Source organism: Nyctereutes procyonoides, unplaced genomic scaffold, assembly GCF_905146905.1.
Source record: "Nyctereutes procyonoides isolate TBG_1078 unplaced genomic scaffold, NYPRO_anot_genome, whole genome shotgun sequence".
In the NCBI taxonomy this organism is placed as follows: Eukaryota; Metazoa; Chordata; class Mammalia; order Carnivora; family Canidae; genus Nyctereutes; species Nyctereutes procyonoides.
Genome location: NW_026575137.1, coordinates 10,534,213 through 10,555,294, shown reverse-complemented (window position 1 = coordinate 10,555,294; position 21,082 = coordinate 10,534,213). Strand labels below are relative to the sequence as shown.

At 36.3% G+C, this 21,082-nt stretch overlaps 1 protein-coding gene across 1 annotated transcript in view; it reads right to left on the bottom strand.

Moving 5' to 3' along the window:
* Nucleotides 1–21,082, bottom strand: part of INTS8 (integrator complex subunit 8) — a 51,593-nt gene that overhangs the window by 19,287 nt on the left and 11,224 nt on the right. Inside the window, exons 7-15 of the mRNA XM_055303336.1 lie at nt 20,224–20,331; nt 18,677–18,832; nt 16,290–16,390; nt 15,722–15,863; nt 10,431–10,501; nt 9,893–10,068; nt 8,551–8,684; nt 6,833–6,943; nt 2,857–3,058 (exon numbers count right to left, since the gene is read on the bottom strand). Coding sequence (XP_055159311.1) covers nt 2,857–3,058; nt 6,833–6,943; nt 8,551–8,684; nt 9,893–10,068; nt 10,431–10,501; nt 15,722–15,863; nt 16,290–16,390; nt 18,677–18,832; nt 20,224–20,331 — 1,201 coding nt within the window. The remainder of the gene's footprint in view (nt 1–2,856; nt 3,059–6,832; nt 6,944–8,550; nt 8,685–9,892; nt 10,069–10,430; nt 10,502–15,721; nt 15,864–16,289; nt 16,391–18,676; nt 18,833–20,223; nt 20,332–21,082) is intronic.

Sequence of the window (21,082 nt, the reverse complement as noted above, 5' to 3'; positions counted from 1 at the left end):
GAGAATTCTGATACAGCCTGAAAAGCAGTAATTTGAAGATTTAACTTCCTGGTACGCATCTCAATGCAATTAATCATTATCTCTAAATGTAGAGTCCTATGCTACAACAGGAACCCAGAGCAGGCCTAGAATTCAATTTTTCTGAAATCTAAGGAACATAACAGGACAAGTATCTCAATAGAACATTACCTAAAATACAAAGGTATTAAAAGTTGAGGAATTTCAGGCACCTGTGTGGTTTGGTCAGTTGTAGCGTCCAACTCTTGATTTCAGCTGAGGTCATGATCCCAAGGTTGTGGGATCGAGTTCCATGTTGGGCTCCAGGCTCAGGTGGGAGTCTGCTTAAGATTCTCTCCCTCTCTCTCCCTCTGCCACCCCCCACTTGCATGCACACTCACATGCTCTTTAAAATGTTTTTTAAAAAATTAATAAAAGTAGGAAAATTTCTCCCATAAGACATTACTGGTTTTAGAATAATTAATCTGTAGCCCTTATTTATAAACAGAAGGATGGATCTATTGTCCATTAACATCACTTCCAATTCCTGATAGAGCCAGGCCAATCCACATTAACACCCTCTTTTACAGAGGGCATGCATCTAATTTGATCAAAATTGACCCAATATTACCAGGGAACAATTTTTTTTTTCCTTAAAAAAAGAGGGAGGAGGGGCACCCGGGTGGTACAGTTTATCAGGCCTCCAACTCCTGATTTCAGCTGAGGTCATGCATCTGCATCAGGGGACTGAGCCTGTGCTGGGCTCTCCTTCTCCCAGCCCTACTGCCCCCTCAACCTACAGGCTCTCACGAAAGAATAAACCTTAAAAAAAAAAAAAAAAAAAAAAAGAGGGAGGAAAAGGCAGAGGACACCTTTTTCTGCCCCTCCCCCTCCCGACCCATGGAGAGACCCGACTCTCACAGTGGCAGTGGAGTGCAGAGCTGTCAAACATCAGAGCCAGGTATCTGCTGAACCCAGGGACCTCAGTCTGTAACTGAGGCTTGAAGACCAGGAACTGAGTCTGTGCTTGCTCCTCCTAACAATAAAGGATATGCTTGCCTTTCCATTTTAAACACTATTTGTAACACAAACTAAGGGACAAGCAGCTGAACATCCAACAAGAACTTACATAAATTATGTGCAGTCCTAGGAGTCTTAGACCAAAAACAGAAAAAGTAGTATGAATTCCACTTAAAGGTCAAAAACATACTACAAATAGACCTGTGCTTATTTAAAGGCATTTCCATCCATTTCAAAGATTAAGAACAGAGGCTTAACCTGGACTGATGGGTTCAAATCACTGTTATGTCCCTTACTGCATGACTTTGGCCAAATTCCTTAACCTCTCCGCACCTGTTTCCTGACTTATGAACAGGAATAATTAAAGTAGCTACAGGAATAATTAAAGTAGCTACTTCACAGACCTGCCACCAGGACTAAATGAATTATGCACCTAAAGCTCTTAGAATAGCTGACGCGTGCAGCTAACACTCAACAATGTTAGAATTTTTAAAAATTCCTTTTACTTTCAGAGAAATCATACAAAAAAATCAAACTTCCACCTTATTTAAAACACACACACACAGCACGTGTCAGTTGATAATACCAGTATGAGATCAAATTTTTTTTAACATTTTTATTTATTTATTTATTTATTTCAGAGAAAGAGTGTGAGAGAGGCAAGCAGGAGCAGGGAGACTGATGAGGGGCTCAATCCCAGAACGCCAGGATCATGACCAGAGCCGAAGGCAGACACTTAATCGACTGAGCTACCCACGTGCCCCATGGATCAATTCGTAAGACATTAAAGGGCACTGATGCATTAAAACTCATACAGTACTAAAAAGCTGTATTATCTCCTAGAAATCAGAATGTTTATCCAAAAGACTCAAAGGCCAGAAGCCATTTCTGTTTTGGCACATTACTAACACCTTCCTTTACACTTCAATTTTACAGCTTTAAATGTGTACAGTATATTTTAATTGCTCTAAATATTAGTAAAAGATGTATAATTAAGAAACTGCTTTAATTAAACAAGATTTACATAAAACAGAGATAGTTTATACAATAAGCCCCTTTTCCTAACAACACAGTTACACTTACAATTGGTCACACAAGGTCTGTTCCTAAAGTGACAGGCGAGTTCTTGACCCACTGGCAATCTGATTTCTGTGACGGTAATGAGGAATCAAACATTCAACCTATACTTACTAGAACATTTTAATTCTTTGTTAAAAGAGTATCTTAAAATTGCCATATATTGCCATATAGTTTTATACTTCGCTGAACAGTGTTTCCTCAATATTCATTTCCACCTGAGACCTGAGTTTCCTCACTTGGAAAGAGGGTGTTCACAGATATACTTAGTTAAGATGAGATCATACAGAATTAGGACAGACCCTAAATCCAATGACTGTTGCCTTTGTAAGAGGACACACACACACCCCTCCCCCAAAGACACACTGGGAAGGCCACGTAACAAAGGAGGCAGAGACAGAGTGTGAAGCGCCAGGCCAAGGAATGCCCAAGACTGCTGGGAGCCACCTGAAGCTAAAAAAGCTTCAAAGAGAGCGTGGCCCTGCAGACACCTTGATTTCAGGTATCTAGTCTCCAAAAATGTGAGAGAATAAACTTCTGTTTTAAATCATCTAGCTTGTGGTACTTTGTTATGGTAGTCCTAGGAAATGGAATAGTTTCCCTATGTTATCCTCATTGTTTAAGAGATCTCTACACCTGATTTCTGTTCTAGGAGAGCAGTAACTTTTTTAAAGATGGCAAAAAGCCAAGGACATGTTAAGATTCTTCCCTACAATTACTTGAGTAGCACATTTCTGAAATTTGACTTTGTGAACGTCTTACCAGGAAGCCTCATTTCCAGATATCCCCGCACCCTACTAATAAGATCAGAAGGAGGCCTCTCTCCTGATTGCCCTGTTCCAGCTTCATGTGTATGAATATCCAAAAGCAGCATCTCATTCAGCATGACCTGACGAAGTTTCGGTGAGAACTCTGTCACCAATTCCAAACAAGCAGCAAACAGCTGTTTGGCATGGGAAAAGTCCTACAGAAAGAAATAACAGATCACTGGCTCACTTTTCCTCTAGAATCAAAAAATGTACATGAGTACAGAACAAAGAATGGTTTACACTGATTATCCTGGAGAATGAAGCCAGATTATCTTTTATCATCTGTGTCACTGATTTATTCCAATACATACTTAATTCTTTTGTAATTAAAATCCAATAAACAGTATAAAAACATGCTATATTATTAAACAAGTTGTACATAAATTGTAACCAAAAAAGCTTTTATAGAACTTACATATTATATACACATCATATACATATATTTTATATATATAAGCTATATATATTATATACACACACATAATATATACATACACATAAATTATACAGATTTTGAAACATATATGTATATACAGAATGCATACAGATTCTGTGACAAGTACCCTACTATACCTAGGCTATACATTCTTCAACAAGGTTTCACATTCTAAAATCTTTGCACACACCCCTTACTAGTTCACATCATTGGCTAGTAAATCAAATAAATACACTACAATCCAACCCTTTTCTTACATATCTGCTACTAATTTTTTCAAAGAGAAGTCTTCATTCATTCTGTCTTCCCACATGCCTCCTTGACTCCTACCCCCAAGACAATGAAGAAATAGTTCTTACTAAATGATGATCTTCTCATTGTGCAACCTACTGACCACTTTTCAGTTATCTTACAGTGCTTGAGGGCTGCAATCACAGGGCTGCCCACTCCCTTGTTCTTGACATTCTCTCCATTCCCTTGGATATTATGACTTGACCTCGGTCTGGTCCTCATACCCACCATGCCACCATTTCTTGGACCCGATGCTGCATCCTCTCAGTTCTGTATATTCTCCCTGGGTGATTTCTAAGGCCTCCCAAATCTGTATTTCTAGCCCAGACCATTCCCCAAACTTCAGGCTGTTTCCAGTTATAGGCCCAAATTAACCACTATAAAAATGAATAATCCTTCAAAAATGTTTTTCTGTATATTTACTTGCTGGCATCCAAAGCAGAAAGCTAAGTATTGTTTTCCATTTTTTTTCCCTCCCTCTTGCCTTCTCATCGCACATCAATAAGCAATCAATTCTAGATTTTACCTCCTAATGTTTCCCTCTGTTTTCTTTTATCCTTTCTAATACTTGTGCCACTTACTAGCTGCGTGACCTTGGAAAATACCTTTGACTCTGATTTCCCACCTATAAGACTGAGCTAACACCTTCTATACAGTTTGTGTGTATGTGTGAAGAATAAATGAAAGAATAAATATATATGAAAACTGCAGAATAATCTCTGCGCCCAATAAACATTAGTTATTTTAGGCGTGGAAAAAGAAAAGCTGCCAATGACAAGCCGCCTATTATAAATTTTTCAATAGCTCCACAATTATATAGAGCTGTATAGTCCAATATGGTAGCCACTAGCTATATGTGGATACTGAGCATGTGAACTGTGACCAGTCCAAACTGGTTATTTTATTTTACACTTGAGGTGTAAAATACTACATTTGGAATGAAAACCTAGCACACACATTAGAAAAAAAAAATCTAGTGTTAGTCTAGAAATAGTTCTCAAACCTTAGCATGCATCAAAATGGAGGGCCTATTAAAACAGACTGCTGGTCCTCATCCCCAATTTCTGATTCAGCAGGTCAAGAGTGGGACCCAATATTTAGCATTTCTAACAAGTTCCCAAATGTGGCCAATGCTGCTGGTGTGGCAACCATGCTTTAAAGGACCTCTGGTTGATAGCACTATCTACTAAAGGTTCTTTGCTCACTACCCTCTTAAAAAACAGTTTTACATAAAAATTTCTATCAGAAATTGAATATTTAACCTCAGAAATATTTCTGGAAGGAGAGTTTAAGGAGATGCTAAAGTGTAGCAAAAATACAGACTTTCTGAATAAATGAATTACACAGGATGCCTGGGTGGCTCAGCAGTTTAGCATCTGCCTTTGGCTCAGGTCGTGATCCCAGAGTCCTGGAATCGAGCCCCAAATCGGTCTCCCTGCATGAAGCCTGCTTCTCCCTCTGCCTAGGTCTCTGCCTCTCTCTCTCTGTGTCTCTCATGAATAAATAAATAAAATCTTTAAAAAAATGAATTACACTATTTTTTATTTTAAAACATACATACATTTAGGGATAAATCTAACAAAATACATGCAAGATTTGTAAGCTTAAAATTATAGAACTTGATGAGACAAAGATATAAATAAATGCAGACCTAAATAAATGAAAACATACTAAGGTCACGGATTAAAAGACATACTAAGGCCATCAATTGTCCCCAAATTGATTTACAGAGAGACTCATTACAATCTGAATCAAAATCCCAGGCAGCTTTTTTTTTTTTAAGTAAACACTGAAAAGCTGATTCTAAAATTTATATTAAAAAGCAAAGAGAAGGGTACCTGGCTACCTCAGTAGGTAGAGCATGTGACTCTGATCTCAGGATCATTTGAGCCCCACAATGGGTGGAGAGATTACTTAAAAATCTTAAGAATGAATGAATGAATGAATGAATGAATGAATGAATAAATAAATAAATAAATAAATAAATAAATAAATGGAAGGAAGGAAGGAAGAGGGGTGCACCTGGTTGGCCCAGTCAATACAGCATCTGATGCCTGATCTTGGATTGGAAAGATCAAAAGCCCCACATTCAGTACAGAGTTTATATAAATCTTTATTAAAAATAATAAATAAAATTCAAAGCAAAAGACCTAGAATATCCAAAGTGATTTTGAAGTACAATAAAACTGGAGGCCTTGACAGCACTTGGTTTCAAAACTTACTATAAAGCTAAAGTATAGCTCTTGTCCCACCTTTCTAAAATAAGCCCCAGAGTTGGGCTCCCTGTTCAGCGGGGAGTCTGCTGCTTCCTCTCCCCGCCTCCCACTTGTGCTCTTTTTCACAAGCTCTCTCTCAAATAAAATCTTCAAAAAAAAAAAAAAAAAAAACAAAGTAAGCTGGAAAAGGAAAATTGTGAAAAGAGAATAGAACGTGGAGAAAGAACAGGGCATGTGACCTCTAACAGTATTTCAGGTGATTTCTGTACTGGCTGCACCTAACTTCCTCCTCTAGCCTCATCACAGCCTCACCGCACATACCAGTGGCACTCTACCATCAGCTTACTCCTGCCAATCCGCATGTATACCATCCTATTTCTTATCTTTGAGCTTTTCCATGATGCCATCCCTTTTACCTCGCTAACTTATTCGAGCCTTGAGGTTTATTTAGCTCAGGATTTCTGCCTGAACTAAGTTTGGAAATCTCATCTTTAACCTGCCTGTAAAATTTTCTGTATTAATACTTGCACAATTATACCATCTTAAATCATTTATTTAACATTTCACTTACATCTCAACTTCCCAAATACACCACAAAGTCCTTATGTAAAATAAATTACAAAAGTGATTTTAAGAGATTTGGAACACAATTTTACTAACAGAATCTTAAAGATACAATCCATAATTTTTCATGGTCTCTATATTTTTAAAAAGGAATGGAGCAGTATCCATATATCCAAGACTCCAGTTATCAAGGTGAAGGAAAAAGAATGAACTACAATCCCTTTAAAATATCTTTTTAGAGAAAAAGAAAAACAAAACATTTTAGGCCTAGAACTATATTTTAAGATCAAGGAAATATAGGAAATTCTGATTCCTGGGTTTCATGGTAAAATTAATAACACCTTTTTTTTTTTTTTGAGGTCAGACTCTGGCTGAATATAAAGCATATTCTTAACCAGTAGTTGATGTACACTTTTACTCACCTTAACAGTACTGCAGTGTAAACCTTTGGCCATGAGAATGTAAACCAAATCTCTTGTTAAATTGTCTTTAATTCCCAGGATAACCCCACTATAAACAGAAGGTACCTCCCACTAGGAAAGAGAAAAATATATAAATATACACAAACACAGTCATATCTAGAGAAGAATCTTTCAATAATCTTCAATCACATTTAAAATGGTCATGCAAAGGTCACCTTTATAGAGAAAGAAAAATGACAGCCATAATGAAATGCTAATCAAAATGAACTGTAAGCCAATAATAATTTAAATGGACTGGAACTTCCTAAAGGACAGTCTATAGAAAAAGAAGAAAAAAAAAAAAAACCTAGGAGTACATAGATATATTTTTATGTGATCTTCACCACAATACTCTGAAGTAGGTACAATTATACTCATTTTACAGATAAGAAGCAAAGTGCACAAATGTTAAGTAACTTGCCCAAGATTGATTCTATAGCTAGTAAGTATAGAAGCTAGGATTTAAACTCAGGCAGTCAGATCAGAACTCTCCAACTATTATACTTCCTAATCCATAAAAATGAGTACTACTAGCATCAACACTAATGTTCAGGGAAGTTTTTCATTTCACTGCACTTCCATGTTCAAACCCCATAAAATGTACATAAATTTCTGGCTGCTTTTTTAATTACACTTTTAGGAGACAAGTATACAGTAAGTTAGAAGTACTGCCATAGTACTTTGATTTCTCCCACATCTATGTGCTATCTCCTTTGTACCTTAGTTAACATTCCACTGAAATAGTGTTCTAAAAGTTATTTTCATTTGCACTTTGCATGCAGAAAAGCTTTTAAATAAATAAACTCAGAAATAGGTAAGTCCATTAGCTGGGCATTTTTAAATGAACATGCAAAGCCAAAAACTTCCTAGAAGTAAGTTTTTATGAATCAATTTCAATCTGCAGGCAAATACTCTGTAAGCACATAGCAAAGCAGCTAGAGACTGCATAGAAAATATTCCTTATACATATACTTACAGCTACATTTAAAATATTTGGAGATACTATGACAATAAATAGAATATGAATTTATTTTTAGAAGTTACAGACTTAATCACTTTTCTTCTCAGCTTTTTGGCTAAGATCAAGTGTAGAAGTTATAGACTTACAAGTATCCTTTTTGATATTTTGTATATTCTCCATCAGTCGTGTTCAAAGTGCATTTTGTCATGTGAAAGCCCTAACATTATTGAGCAAACAGGGTCTTTTTTCTAAAAAAGGTCAGAGAATAACTCTTCTATTAAATTACATCAAAGGAGCATGTGGATGGCTCAGTTGGTTACGCATCTGAATTCAGCTCAGGTCATAATCTCAAGGTCCTAAGATGGGCTCTGCGTTGGGCTCTTCCAAGCTCAGAAGGAGTCTGCTCTTCCCTCTCTCTCTGCCCATTCCCCCACTGGTACTCTCTGTCTCTCAAAATCTTTTTAAAAATAAGTAAATTACAATCAGAAAACAAGTATAACACTCTTATCTCTTTTTTTTTAAGATTTTATTTATTTGAGATAGCACATGCACAGGCACATGAGTGTCCAAGAGGGGCAGAGGGAGAAGCAGACTCCCCACCAAGCATGGAGCCCGAATGGGGCTTGACCCCAAGATCATGACCTGAGCTGAAGGCAAATGCTGAACTGACGCACCCAGGTGCCCCCTTATCCACTCTTGAAAAAGTGTTATTTCTAACCTTGTTAGACACTGTCCAGAACTGACGCTCTGAAGTCATGCCATGTAATTCAATTAAAATCTGTCGAATCCTCCAGGGATCCACTGATAATATCAGCTGATGCTCCAACTGACCAATGTTGACACTTGCTGAAGCTAAGAAGAGATTTCTATATCAATAATAATTTAATTCAAAGAAACAATCCTACAAATATGAGAATGATAATTTGTTGAGAGAAATTGTATGTTTGTTAAGTATTATATCTCTAAGTGAAAAACAGCTCTCATTTTCAGAACTCATTCATTCAACACAATGTAAATTTTATCCTCATACAGAAAACCTAACAATTTGTATTAAGCCTGCATTTAAATAAATAAAAAATATATAAACAGATAAATATCAGTAACTGTTCATGGAAAGAACTAGATGGGATATACAGAAAAACTTAAGTTGTGCAGACAGTCTCCTGTCTCAAATAATTTTTATTTGAACATTGGCAGTTTAAAAAACATACCCTACAGTTTGAAAAGTTTAGATTTAAAAAGTCTCCTACTTTCAAACATAATATGTTAATAAAGGCACATATAAATATATTTTTGTTTTGGTAAATACTAAAAATGTGCTTTTCAAAGGAAGAAGAAAAGAAGGTGGAGGCACCGCCTTCCCACAAAAACAAAAAGATCATTAAAATCCCTTATTACAACTCAGCTTTCAGATACAGTCTTCATTAATCCATTCTCCGCATTTTAGGTCCTAATGTCATTTTCCTAGTGAGGTTCAAGCAGCTACAATTTTGCTTTGTTAAACCAACTGAATTGTCTCACCTACATTAAGCTCTAAAGCTTATGTTTCTTATTAATGAACAGCACTATATTTCTATTTTATGTATTCGTAAAATAAAAGCAAAAATGGAAGAAAATGATCAAATAAATAAGGAAAAAAATGGCAACGTTGCTCAAAACTGGTATACTGAGCCAGCAGATACTATAACAGCTCCGCTCTGACGGCTGAAATGCAGGAGAGCCTGTACTCTCTCTGAGTCTCAGGACCCTTTACCACTCCCCTCCCAGCTCTCATTTTTACCTCTAAGAACACAGCAGCAGCAGGAGAATCACCTTGGTATATTTCCCCAGCTAGAATCTTGTATGTAACTAGGCCTCAATCTCCATTAACCATAGACTCAGCAGAGTTCCAGCACTTAACTGCTTAGACAGAAATAGGACTACAGAAGACTAGTAAATTTCTAATTAATTAATGATATAAATTAAAACAAGTGCGAGGGCAACCTCAAATACACTGAGGGGCAAATATAACAGAGGGGCAAAATGTGCCAACATTTTCGCTAGCAGACTAGAGAGCTAACCTGGGATATCATAAAATGAAGTTACAGGTTTAATGCACAGATTTACTCTAGGGGATCTCTTCCTCATCTGATCAACAAGTAGCTTTCGTTCTTCATCTTTCAACAATGTAATGAAAAGCTCATGTGAAGAAATCATGAAAACATACTGCAGATCTTCCAACCCCAGACACACATTCCTAGATCAGTAAAAATATTGTAAAACAAAAAAAGTTTATAATTTAGTTTGGGGAAAACAATCATATTAACCAATCTTTATTAACAAACCATTTAATAAGCTACCCATTTCATAAACTGTATAATAGTATTTGAAATAGATCTTAAAAAATTTTTGGTCCTTATTTAAAATTGTGACATCACGTCCCAATATACAGAAAGAATAACTAATATAAATCCTAAATTTTGTGTCATTACACAAATCTGAACTGTCTCTCAAATGACTACCTGGATATAAGACATGCAGGACAAATACAAAAAGTAATTAAAGTTATTTTTCTCACAGGACTAAATTGAAAGTTAAGGGGGGAAAAAAATCACTTACTTTAGAAAAGCAGCCATGTTTCCTTTCAAAGAATCTGAAGCTTTTTCTAAATTTACTGATCTTGAACATACCTAGGAATTTGAGTAATTTTTATTTGCATATTGACCCTTTAAAAAAACATACCTTACAGTTTGAAAAATTTAGATTTAAAAACAACCAAATTCTCCTTTTTCAGTTACATATCAATCACAGATTTGGCTACATAACTTAAGATAAGACTGTGACTAAGAACCATCATGGAGAGTGAGTAGAACATGAACATTTCAACAACTGCAGGTATTTATATGAAAAAAGAATAACCTACCTAGCATGGTATAGAGTTCTCCCAAAATGTATAGATTATATTAACCAATTATATATGAGGTGGTAAACTCTGCCGCAGCTCCAGCCAGAAAAGTGAAAGATTTCACCTGAGATAGCTGAATGATTAGCAATAGCTAAAGTACTGAGAACCAACAATTAAGAAGGTAACAGAGGTTTTAAAAATAAACAATGAAATTAAAGAATAACAAAAACTAGTTGTGGAATATTAGTTACCTACAAATAATGATCTCACAATATTCTGACTTTATTCATCAGATTAGGATTTCCTCCAAATATTACTTACATGAAACCAAAATAAAGCAACCACTATAAAAGTCCCTAATATAAGGACATTGTCAAATACTCTCTAATATGTTAACAAAAAAACACAGAATGCTCATAGCAGCATTATTCATAATACCCAAGAATTGGAAATAACCCTAAAGTTCATCAACTGATAGACACACAAAATGAGCAACAAATAATGTATCCATTCAATGGAATATTATTCAGCCACAAAAAATAATGAAGCACTGACAGATGCTACATTATGGATGAATCTTGAAAACATTTAGTAGGGCAGCCCCGGTGGCCTAGCAGTTTAGCACCACCTTTGGCCAAGGGTGTGACCTCGGGGTCCTGGGATGGAGTCCCATGTCGGACTCCCTGCAGGGAGCCTGCTTCTCCTTCCGCCCGTGTCTCTGCCTCTCTGTGTCTCTCAAGAATAAATAAATAAAATCTTTAAAAAAAAGAAAAGAAGAAAAAAAACATTTAGTAAAGGGCAGCGGGGGGGAAGGCCCACATAGGAGTGCATGAGTGGCTCGGATGGTTGGGTGTCCAGTTCTTGGTTTTGGCTCAGCTCAAGATCTCAGGGTCCTGGGACAGGGCCACAAGTCAGGCTCCACAGTCAGCGTGGAGTCCGCTTGGGTTTTGCCCCTCCCCCTGCTCACAATCGCTCTCTAAAATGAATTTTAAAATTAAAAAAAAAAAAAAAAAAAAGGACCACATATTATTTTCTTTTATATGAAATGCCCAGAGCAGGCAAATCCAGAGACAAAAGTAGCTTAGTAGTTTCCTGGGGTGAGGGGACTGAAGGAAAATGAAGGAGGACTGTTACTGGGTAAGAAGTTTTGTTGTAGAGTAGAAGAGGGAGGGTGAAAATGTTCTAAAACTGAGGTGGTGGTTGTACAAATCTATGAACATACTAAAAACTAAAAAAAAATAATAATCACTGAATTGTACACTTTTAACGGATGAATAGTATGTGATTATACCTCAATAAAGAGGTTATTAAAAGGAAAAAAAAAAACGGAGCTGCTGGGTGGCAAGTTAAGTATCAGACTCTTGATTTCGGCTCAGGTCACGATCTCAAAAAGCTGAGATCGAGCCCCACTCCAGCTCCACGCTGGGTGTGGAGCCTGCTTATGATTCTCTCCTCCCACCTCTCTCCCCCTGCCTCTCAAAAGAAAAAAAAAAAAAGGCAAGAAAGGACAAAGGAAATAAGTTTTCAAGTACTGTGCTCAGAAACAGCATTGTAAATTATGCTCAGATGAATAGATTCCTCTATCAGCATATAGCATATATACATCTTGATGTATAAAATACTTATATTGTAATAATTTTGCTACACACTATAAATTAATAATGATCTTACAACAAGTAACACCTGAATATGCTTTCATGATACCTTATTCACACATAGTGATGCACTGTATATGTGTCATGAAACTTAGGTAATAGTTAACTTCTGGTAAGCAATATAACAAATGTGTTAAGTTCAATTCTTAAAAACAGTTAAAACATGACATACTGGGCATCTCTATAAATGCTATAAACATTTTATTTCTTTTTAAAGATTTTATTAATTTATTTGAAAGAAAGAGCCTGAGTGAGGGGGTGGGGGTGAGGGCAAAGGTAGAGGGAGAAGCAGACTCCTTGGATGAGCAGGGAGCTCTGATGTGGGGCTCAATCCCAGGACCCTGAGATCAAGACCTAAGCCAAAGGCAGATGCTTAATTGACTGAGCCACCCAAGCATCCAATGCTGTAAACATTGTTAAAAGTTAATAAACTTAAAAACGTAGATTAAGTGGGGGCACCTGGTGGCTTAGTCTAGTTAAGCGTCCAACTCTTGACCTGAGTTGTGAGTTCAAGCCCTGCACTGGGCTCCACACTAGGCATGGAACCTACTTTTTTTTTTTTTAAAAAAAGATTTTATTCATTTATTCATGAGAGAGACACAGAGAGAGAGAGAGGTGGAGACACAGGCAGAAGGGGAAGCAGGCTCCACGCAGGGAGCCCGATGTAGGACTCGATCCCAGGACCCCAGGATCACGCCCTAGGCTGAAGACAGGTGCCAAACTGCTGAGCCACCCAGAGATCCCCTGGAGCCTACTTTAAAAAAAAAAATAAAAATAAAAATAAATGGATAAATTCTTAGAAAATTACCTCTTAAAAATAATCAGGAAAAACAGATTACCTCTACATCCATTGAAACTGAAGCAATACCAAAAAAATCTTCCCTCACACAAAAAAATCTCCAGGCCCAAATATTTCATTGGTAAATTCTACCACTTAAAGAAGCATTCATTTTTATGGAAACTTTTCCAGGCAAGGAAAAAAGATACCTCAATTCATTTATGAGGTAACCATGACCAAAACCAAAAGTAGGACATAAAAAAAAAGAAAATAGATGCCTCACCCTCATACATGTATGTAAAAGACCTTAAAATATTAGCAAACTAAACCCTGCAATATAGATTTTGAAAAGAGAACATATACCTAGAACAAATATGCTATATGTCCATTATATCTCAACTAAAAAATAAAAAGTTATGACTGGAGTTTACTACAAACAAGCCAAGGTAGCCTAACACTTAAAATTAACATATTTCTGCAGCCACTGCAGAAGTCAAGATGGAGATTCCTCAAAAAATTAAAAACAGAACTACCATGTAATCCTGTAATGGCACTACTGAGTATTTACCCAAAGAATACAAAAACACTGATTCAAAAGGATATATGCACCCCCATATTTACTTCAGCATTTTTTACAACAGCCACATTTTGGAAGCAGCCCAAGTATCCATCGATAGATGAATGTATACAGATGTGTATACATAAAATAAACAGCCATAAAAAAGAATGAAGTCTTGCCATTTGCAACAACATGGATAGAACAAGAGAGTATAATGTTAAGTGAAAAAAGTCTGTCAGGGAAAGATAAATACCATATGACTTCATTCATATGTAGAATTTAAGAAACAAATGAATGAAAGAAAAAAAAGACCAACCAAAGAGACTCAACTACAGTAAATATCTAGATGACTACTAGAGGGAAGGGAGGAGGCGGGGAATGAAACAGGTGAAGAGGATTAAGTCAACACTATCTTGATGAGCACTGAATAACCCATGAATTGTTGAATCACTGTATTGTACACCTGAAATGAATATACCACTGTGTTAATCAGAATTTTTTGAAAATTTAAAAATTGATGTATTTCACCACATACACTAGAGGTGAAAAATTAAATTACAAAGCATCGTAATAGAAATACAAAAAGCTTTTAATAAAATCTAAAAATCATTCATGATAAAAAGAAGAAACAGTGGCCCCTGGGTGGCTCAGTGGTTGAGCATCTGCCTTCAGCCCAGGGCGTGACCCTGGACTCCCTGCAGGGAGCTTGCTTCTCCCTCTGCCTGTGTCTCTGCCTCTCTCTAAGTGTCCCTCGTGAATAAGAAAAATCATAAAAAAAAAAACCTCAACAAAGCCATTTAAAGGGAGCATACCTCAACATAATAAAGGCCACATATGAAAAATCCATAGCTACCATCATCCTCAATGGCAAAAAGCTGAGAATCTGAGTCTTTCCTCTAATGTCAGGAACAAGACAAGGATGTTCATTCTTATCACTTTTATTCAACATAATAATGGAAGTCCTAGCCACAGCAATCAGACAACAAAAAGAAATAAAAGGCATCCACATTGGTAAGGAAGTAAAACTTTCACTATTTGCAGATGACATGATACTGTATATAAAAAGACTCCACTAAAAAACTGCTAGAATTGATAAACCAATTCAGTAAACTTCAGTAAAGGAGGATACAAAACTAATCCACAGAAATTTGTTGCATTTCTATACATCAATAAAGAAGCACCAGAAAGAAGGAAACAATCCCATTTATAATTGCGCCAAAAATATTAAGACACCTAGGAGAATAAACCTAACCAAAAAAAGGTGAAAGACCTGTACTCTAAAAAGTTTAATATATTGATGAAAGAAATTGAAGATGACACAAAGAAATGGAAAGAAATGCTCATGGATTATAAAAACAAGTGTTGTTAAAATGTCTATACTACCCAAAGCAATTTACATATTTAATGCAATTCCTATCAAAATACCAACAGCGGGACCCCTGGGTGGTTCAGCGGTTTAGCACCCGCCTTCGACCCAGGGCGTGATCCTGGAGTCCTAGGACTGAGTCCCACATTGGGCTCCCTGCATGGAGCCTGCTTCTCCCTCCGCCTGTGTCTCTGCCTCTCTGTGTCCCTCATGAATAAATTTTTTTTAATTGTGCTTTATGTATTTCTCTCAATGTCTATTAAGAGAGTTAAAGAAAGAGGTAGAAAGATCCAACGCAAACACAGATTCTGGAGCTCTCAGGAGAGCTCATTGTTACAATTTGGGAACTTTTAGTCAACAGGTGACCCAAACTTTAAATGAGAATTTAAAAATGATATGAGAAGATGAAGGAGTCAGAAACAAATGACCATAAACAGAAAAACTACAGAGACGTCGATGAAGGATTAAGGAAAACCTAGTAATGGAGAACTATCAAAGAGCTCTAGCAAAGGATAAGGTTGGAGAGCACAGTCCGTTGGGAGTATCAAACATAGGCAAGCCAGATGAAGAGAGAAAGGGGGCACCATATTTGGCAACCAAGAGGTCACTGGTAAGCTTATAGCAAAATTATAAATCAAATATCTTACCTCAAGAAGAAAGTCTATTTTCTCTTTATTAGGTCTAAGAAACAGCTGGTTAAATTGAACACTAATCGCTCTACCTTCCAATATATCACGGACTGTATTACAGGCACAGACTTTAAAACAGATTTCATCTAGAGCTTCATTTCTGTTGAATACAAAAGTAGATCTGCTAATATATTCTTTTTAATAAAAGAAAAGCATATATTACAAAACCAAATTCACAAGAATGAGTTATTTATCCTTGAGAGGTAAGATTTTAGGTTTAGGTTATTCAAGCATATGTCAAGGGTGGGGATAGAGCAGAAAAGTTTTAAATTTATCCAGGGACAATTTAGTTACAGCTTAGAAAATAGAACCAAATTCTGCTAATTTTTCCCAAGTGCTTTTAAAATGAGATTAGATGAACATTAAAGTGGTTCCTCTGGCTACGCTTATTTCTCATATAATAATAAAACTAAAAGTATTGTCATAGACTTACAAGGAATTTGGAGGTAGATTTTTTGATAAACCCAAAAGGCACTCGCTGTTTTATTCAAAAGTAAGAAAGTAATTCTTCAATTTATTCACTTACCCCTGTTGAGCTTTCTGGAAGAGTTCCCTTAATACTGACTGCCGGAACTGGACAGGTAAACTGAAGGTTAAGTTATCTTCAATGAAAATCTTTACTACATCCTAGAATACAAACATAAAATTGTGTCCAGTTCAATAATCATGGCAAACTTTACTTTAAAAGTCTTTCCAAAAAGAAAAAAAAAAGTCTTTCTATAATGGAAAATATATATTGAAGATAATCACAAGAATATCTTAACCAGGAAAGTCTTTTCTAAAACTTTAAAATAAGACTGAGGATAAAAATAGCCACCCACCCCCCAACCCTGCTTTTTTAAATTGAAGATCATGAACCAAAAATGAGAGGTGAAGGAAGAATCAATCAATAAGAAGCAATTCAGGTAGGTTATTAGAAGTCGTAAAAATTCTTCTCATCCATTTAAACATCAGTTCATACAACAAACTTAACAACTACCAAAACAGTTAAGATAACTCAGATGGAAAAAGCATGCAAAGAAACAATTATAATAAACATAAATGGTTTAAATTATAATAGCTAGTGAATTATAGAAAATACCCACATTATTCCATATACTTTGTTTCAGGTCTTTAACAAGCAACATAAGAGGAAAAAGGAGTGATAATATAGGGATAGGAAAGAGGATTTCCAGAAACATTTAAAGCTAATCAGCTGCTACTACAAAAGTACTGACAAAAGTGATTTAGAGCAAACACTGTATCACCTCCATAGCAAAACATGAACAATGGCTACAGAGGCAAGACAGCCTCTTCCCACCCGTGAGAAGACACATTTGTTACAGCTGTTCAAATAACTATTTTCATTTACTTCATTTATTTATTGGGGGTTGGTTTAGAGGGAGAAGGAGAGAGAGAATCCCCAAGTAGGCTCCATACCCAGTGCAGAGTTGGAACATGGCTTGGATCTCACAAGCCCAAGATCATGAGCTGAGATGAAATCAAGAGCTGGATGTTTAACCGACTAAGCCACCAAATAACTACTCGATCAGCACTAAAACTACAGTTTACATAAACAGAAAAAACAGGCTAAATATGATTTGTAAGATAGATAGATAGATAGATATATATATATATATATAAAGTGATAAATTTCAGAGTTGCAACTTACTCTTCCTAGCTACTCATTACAATACTTTGATTTACAGATGTTGGCTCTTTATTATATTCACAGGAACATATGCCTATCCCTGAGTAGTATTTCTAAGGTCTCGTTTACATAGGTTTACCACTCCAGGGAGCTTCTTCAAGAGTCTATATCTTACCATATTAGGGATATATAACTAAAAGACGTTTAAATAAATAAATAAATTCATCTGTACCTAAGAAAGTTTAGTCTTCTTCCCTAGGGCAAAGCAGAATTTGAAAAGGGGGCAGAGGTAGGAGAGGAAGTACTATCCCTTTTCTTCTCCTATTTTCTATGGGGAAGGAAAAAAAATATCAATTCTATTTAATAGTGAGCTAAAAAGCTCAGCTAAAAGCCCATTGGTAGAGACAAAACTAAAGATATGCTGTAGCTTTGTCATTTCATGACTCCTACTTTAAGTAACATGAAGCCTTTCCGATAAAGATTTTAAAAGTACAAATGATAATTCCCAAAGATTTTTCATTATAAAACTAAAAATATATACCCAAAGAAGACAATAGAAATATCAAGACTAATTTAACCCTTTCCATGTGTAAAACTGAGATAACAACCGGGCTCACTGGTAAAGCAAGCTCTGTAAGAGACCATCCAAACCACCAACACCAGCTTGCTCACTTTCTTCTTCAGTCTTAATATTTGTGGTGGCTAGTAAGGCCAGGCTACAGGGCCGTACTTTTAAGTCAGACACAAGACTTAAGGCTCCACAAAACTAACAATTCTCTACCCACAATTTTAAAACTTAAAAGTTCTGTTTACAGAGGTTTTTTTAATTAAGATAGACACAGAGAGAGAGGTAGAGACATAGGCAGAGGGAGAAGCAGGCTCCCTGTGGGGAGCCTGACACAGGACTCAATCCCAGGATCCTGGAATCATGACCTGAGTCAAAGGCACTCAACCACCGAGCCACCCAGGTGACCCTGCTTAAAGAGTTTAATCTTAAAGAATTTACTTAACAAGGGCAAATTCTATATCCTCAAGAAAGGATATTACCAAAACGAGTCAATATCTGTATAGCGCACCACTTAGTTTATAAACTATAACTTCCCACTTGGTTCTCAGTAAGAAGCCTATGCAATGAGTTAATTATTACCACCATTTTAGAGACCAATCTGTGACTTGCCCCAAATCATACAACTGGTAAATGGTGATGCCAGAATTTAAACTCAGTTGTGTCTGGCTTCCAAAGCTTTTCAACTACCCTATTACATCCCCATCATACATCTTACCTGATAGTTGCCAGATCTCAAACAAATATGGACTTGACTATATGGAGTCAACTGTTGAGATGTACTATCAGAAGAAGGTACAAGAACATCACATGCTTGACAATAGCCTGCTAACCGCTTCTCATCTATGGTACAATGAAGAGATAATGAACCTATCTGTAAAGTAAGAAGTATACATCATTATCCATCAATGTAACAGAAACAACAGTCTAGTACCCACTCAATGCATTTTAACAGTACAAGAAAATGTAATGGAAAATTCAGAGCTGGAGGAATCATAAAAAAAATGAAAAAGCGAAAAAAGTTTAGAGCAAGGGTGAACAAACTACTGTTCACAAGCCAAATGTGGCCTGTGGCCAATTTCTGTATAGCCCTTAAGGTAAGAACCACATGTAAGGTTGTAAAGGAAGGAAACCAAAAAACACAACAAATGAGAATATGCCACATAAACTGAATTTAGCCCACAGAGCCTAAAATAGAGCCTAACTTGGCCTTTTATAAAAGTTTACGGACTCCTGGTTTAGAGTTTCCAGGCCAACACAAAACATAGATACCTAAGTAGATATGACAATTGAGATATTAACACTGAGAGTGAACACTGTGAAAAACGAGTTTATAATATTTAAAAATACATAAGAGGAGAACAAATATGATGAGATGCCTGGGCAAAAGTAAAATGGGGATTCTAGGTCTAGAATAGATGTAAAGTAAATCTCTTGAGCATTTAATCAATTTCGATGAGAGACAGAAATGGGAATTTTTCTAGGGACCAAGCACATGAAAACCTAGTTATATACTTTAAAATTCAGTTGCAGGAATCATAAAAAGAAAAATTCAGGTGATATATATATATATATATATATATATATATGAAAAAGTTCACCCTTACTAAGAATTCAGAAATGCAAATGTTTAAAAGTTATGGTTATTTCAACGTTAGCAATTGGAGGGAGAAAAACAAAAACACCACACACACCTCTCACTACAGATCAGAGTCACCTGAGTGAAATGTACCTGGAAAGCAACTTGGTTTTAAGCTTCAAAGCCTTTATTAAATTAGTAACCACTGACATGATAATTCTATCTGTAGGAATTTAACTTGAAAGTATCTAAAAACCAAAAACACCATATGCTTGGAGACAGAAATATTACAGCTTTATATATATTAAAAAAAAAAAAACAGCAGCAAACATAAATACCCAAATACTAGGGAAATGAAGTAAATCACAATACCTCTATATAGCAAAAGAGAATACATTTAAATATCAAAAGATTTAAGTATAATAACAATATAGTATATATAGTTGGTCTAAGCTCATCTGTAATAAAAACAAAGAATGGAAACAGGAAGAAAATAAGCTAAAATGACAAAGGGGTAATTTCTAGGCAGTAGTATTACAGAGTTTCAAAATGTTTTCAGTATTTTTTAAAACTTAGCAAATGTACTACAATAAACACTTATTTTTACTATCATCAGAAAAAGTAAAGCCAAAAAGTATATACTTTTTAAGGACTGAATGTTATGTGCCTTTTATCACTGTATTTACCTCTGCAATTAGTTCTTTGGTTCTAAAAAACTTTTCTCTGGCATTTTCATAGACAGCTGAATTTGTGGAGCCTTGCTGGAAGTATGCTGCACCCAAATCATAGCACACCTAAAATTGTAATGAGTATCAATTTGCTTATTAGTAATTTTCCATTTTTAAGAGCTGACAAAACTCACAATTATGTTTATCTCAGCGAAACACATTTCAGTGAGCAATGAAACAATGTTCTTAGTCACAAGCAACAGAATCCAGTGGACTGATTTCAGCAGAAAACAGATTTAACAGGTTAACATTTCAGGTGGCCTACAGAATTAATGGGCCCAAGAATCAGACTTGAAGGGAGTCAAGAAGCCAAGAGGAGAGCCAGAACTGACCTGTGAGCACTGCAGCCATCGCAACGCTAGACTCCGATGCTCTCCGCAGCCACAGCTGCCAGCACTGCGGAGAGCAGCAAGCAGCTAGCTACACGCCTGCTAGGGCTGCCCTGGGATAGCTAGCAGCTGCTCTGGAAACCGGATTTTATTGTCACCACTGCAGCTACTCACCATCGTAATGGATTCTCTATCATCTCCACTTTTCTTTTTTACGATTGAGAGAGAGAGAGAGAGAGAGAGAGAGAGAGAGAGAGAGAGAGCCCACAAGCGCGCGGGGAAAGGGGCGGGGGAGAGAATGACCTGAGCCGAAACCAAGAGTCTGACCCTTACCTGACTACAGCACCCAGGTGCCCCAATCTCCACTTCTTTTTAAAGTGGGGGAGAGCACCTGACCGACCAGAATGAAATATTGAGAAATTTGAATTAATGACTATAAAAGGACTGAAAAAGACAACTAAAAAAATTACTAATAGAATTTCTGTATT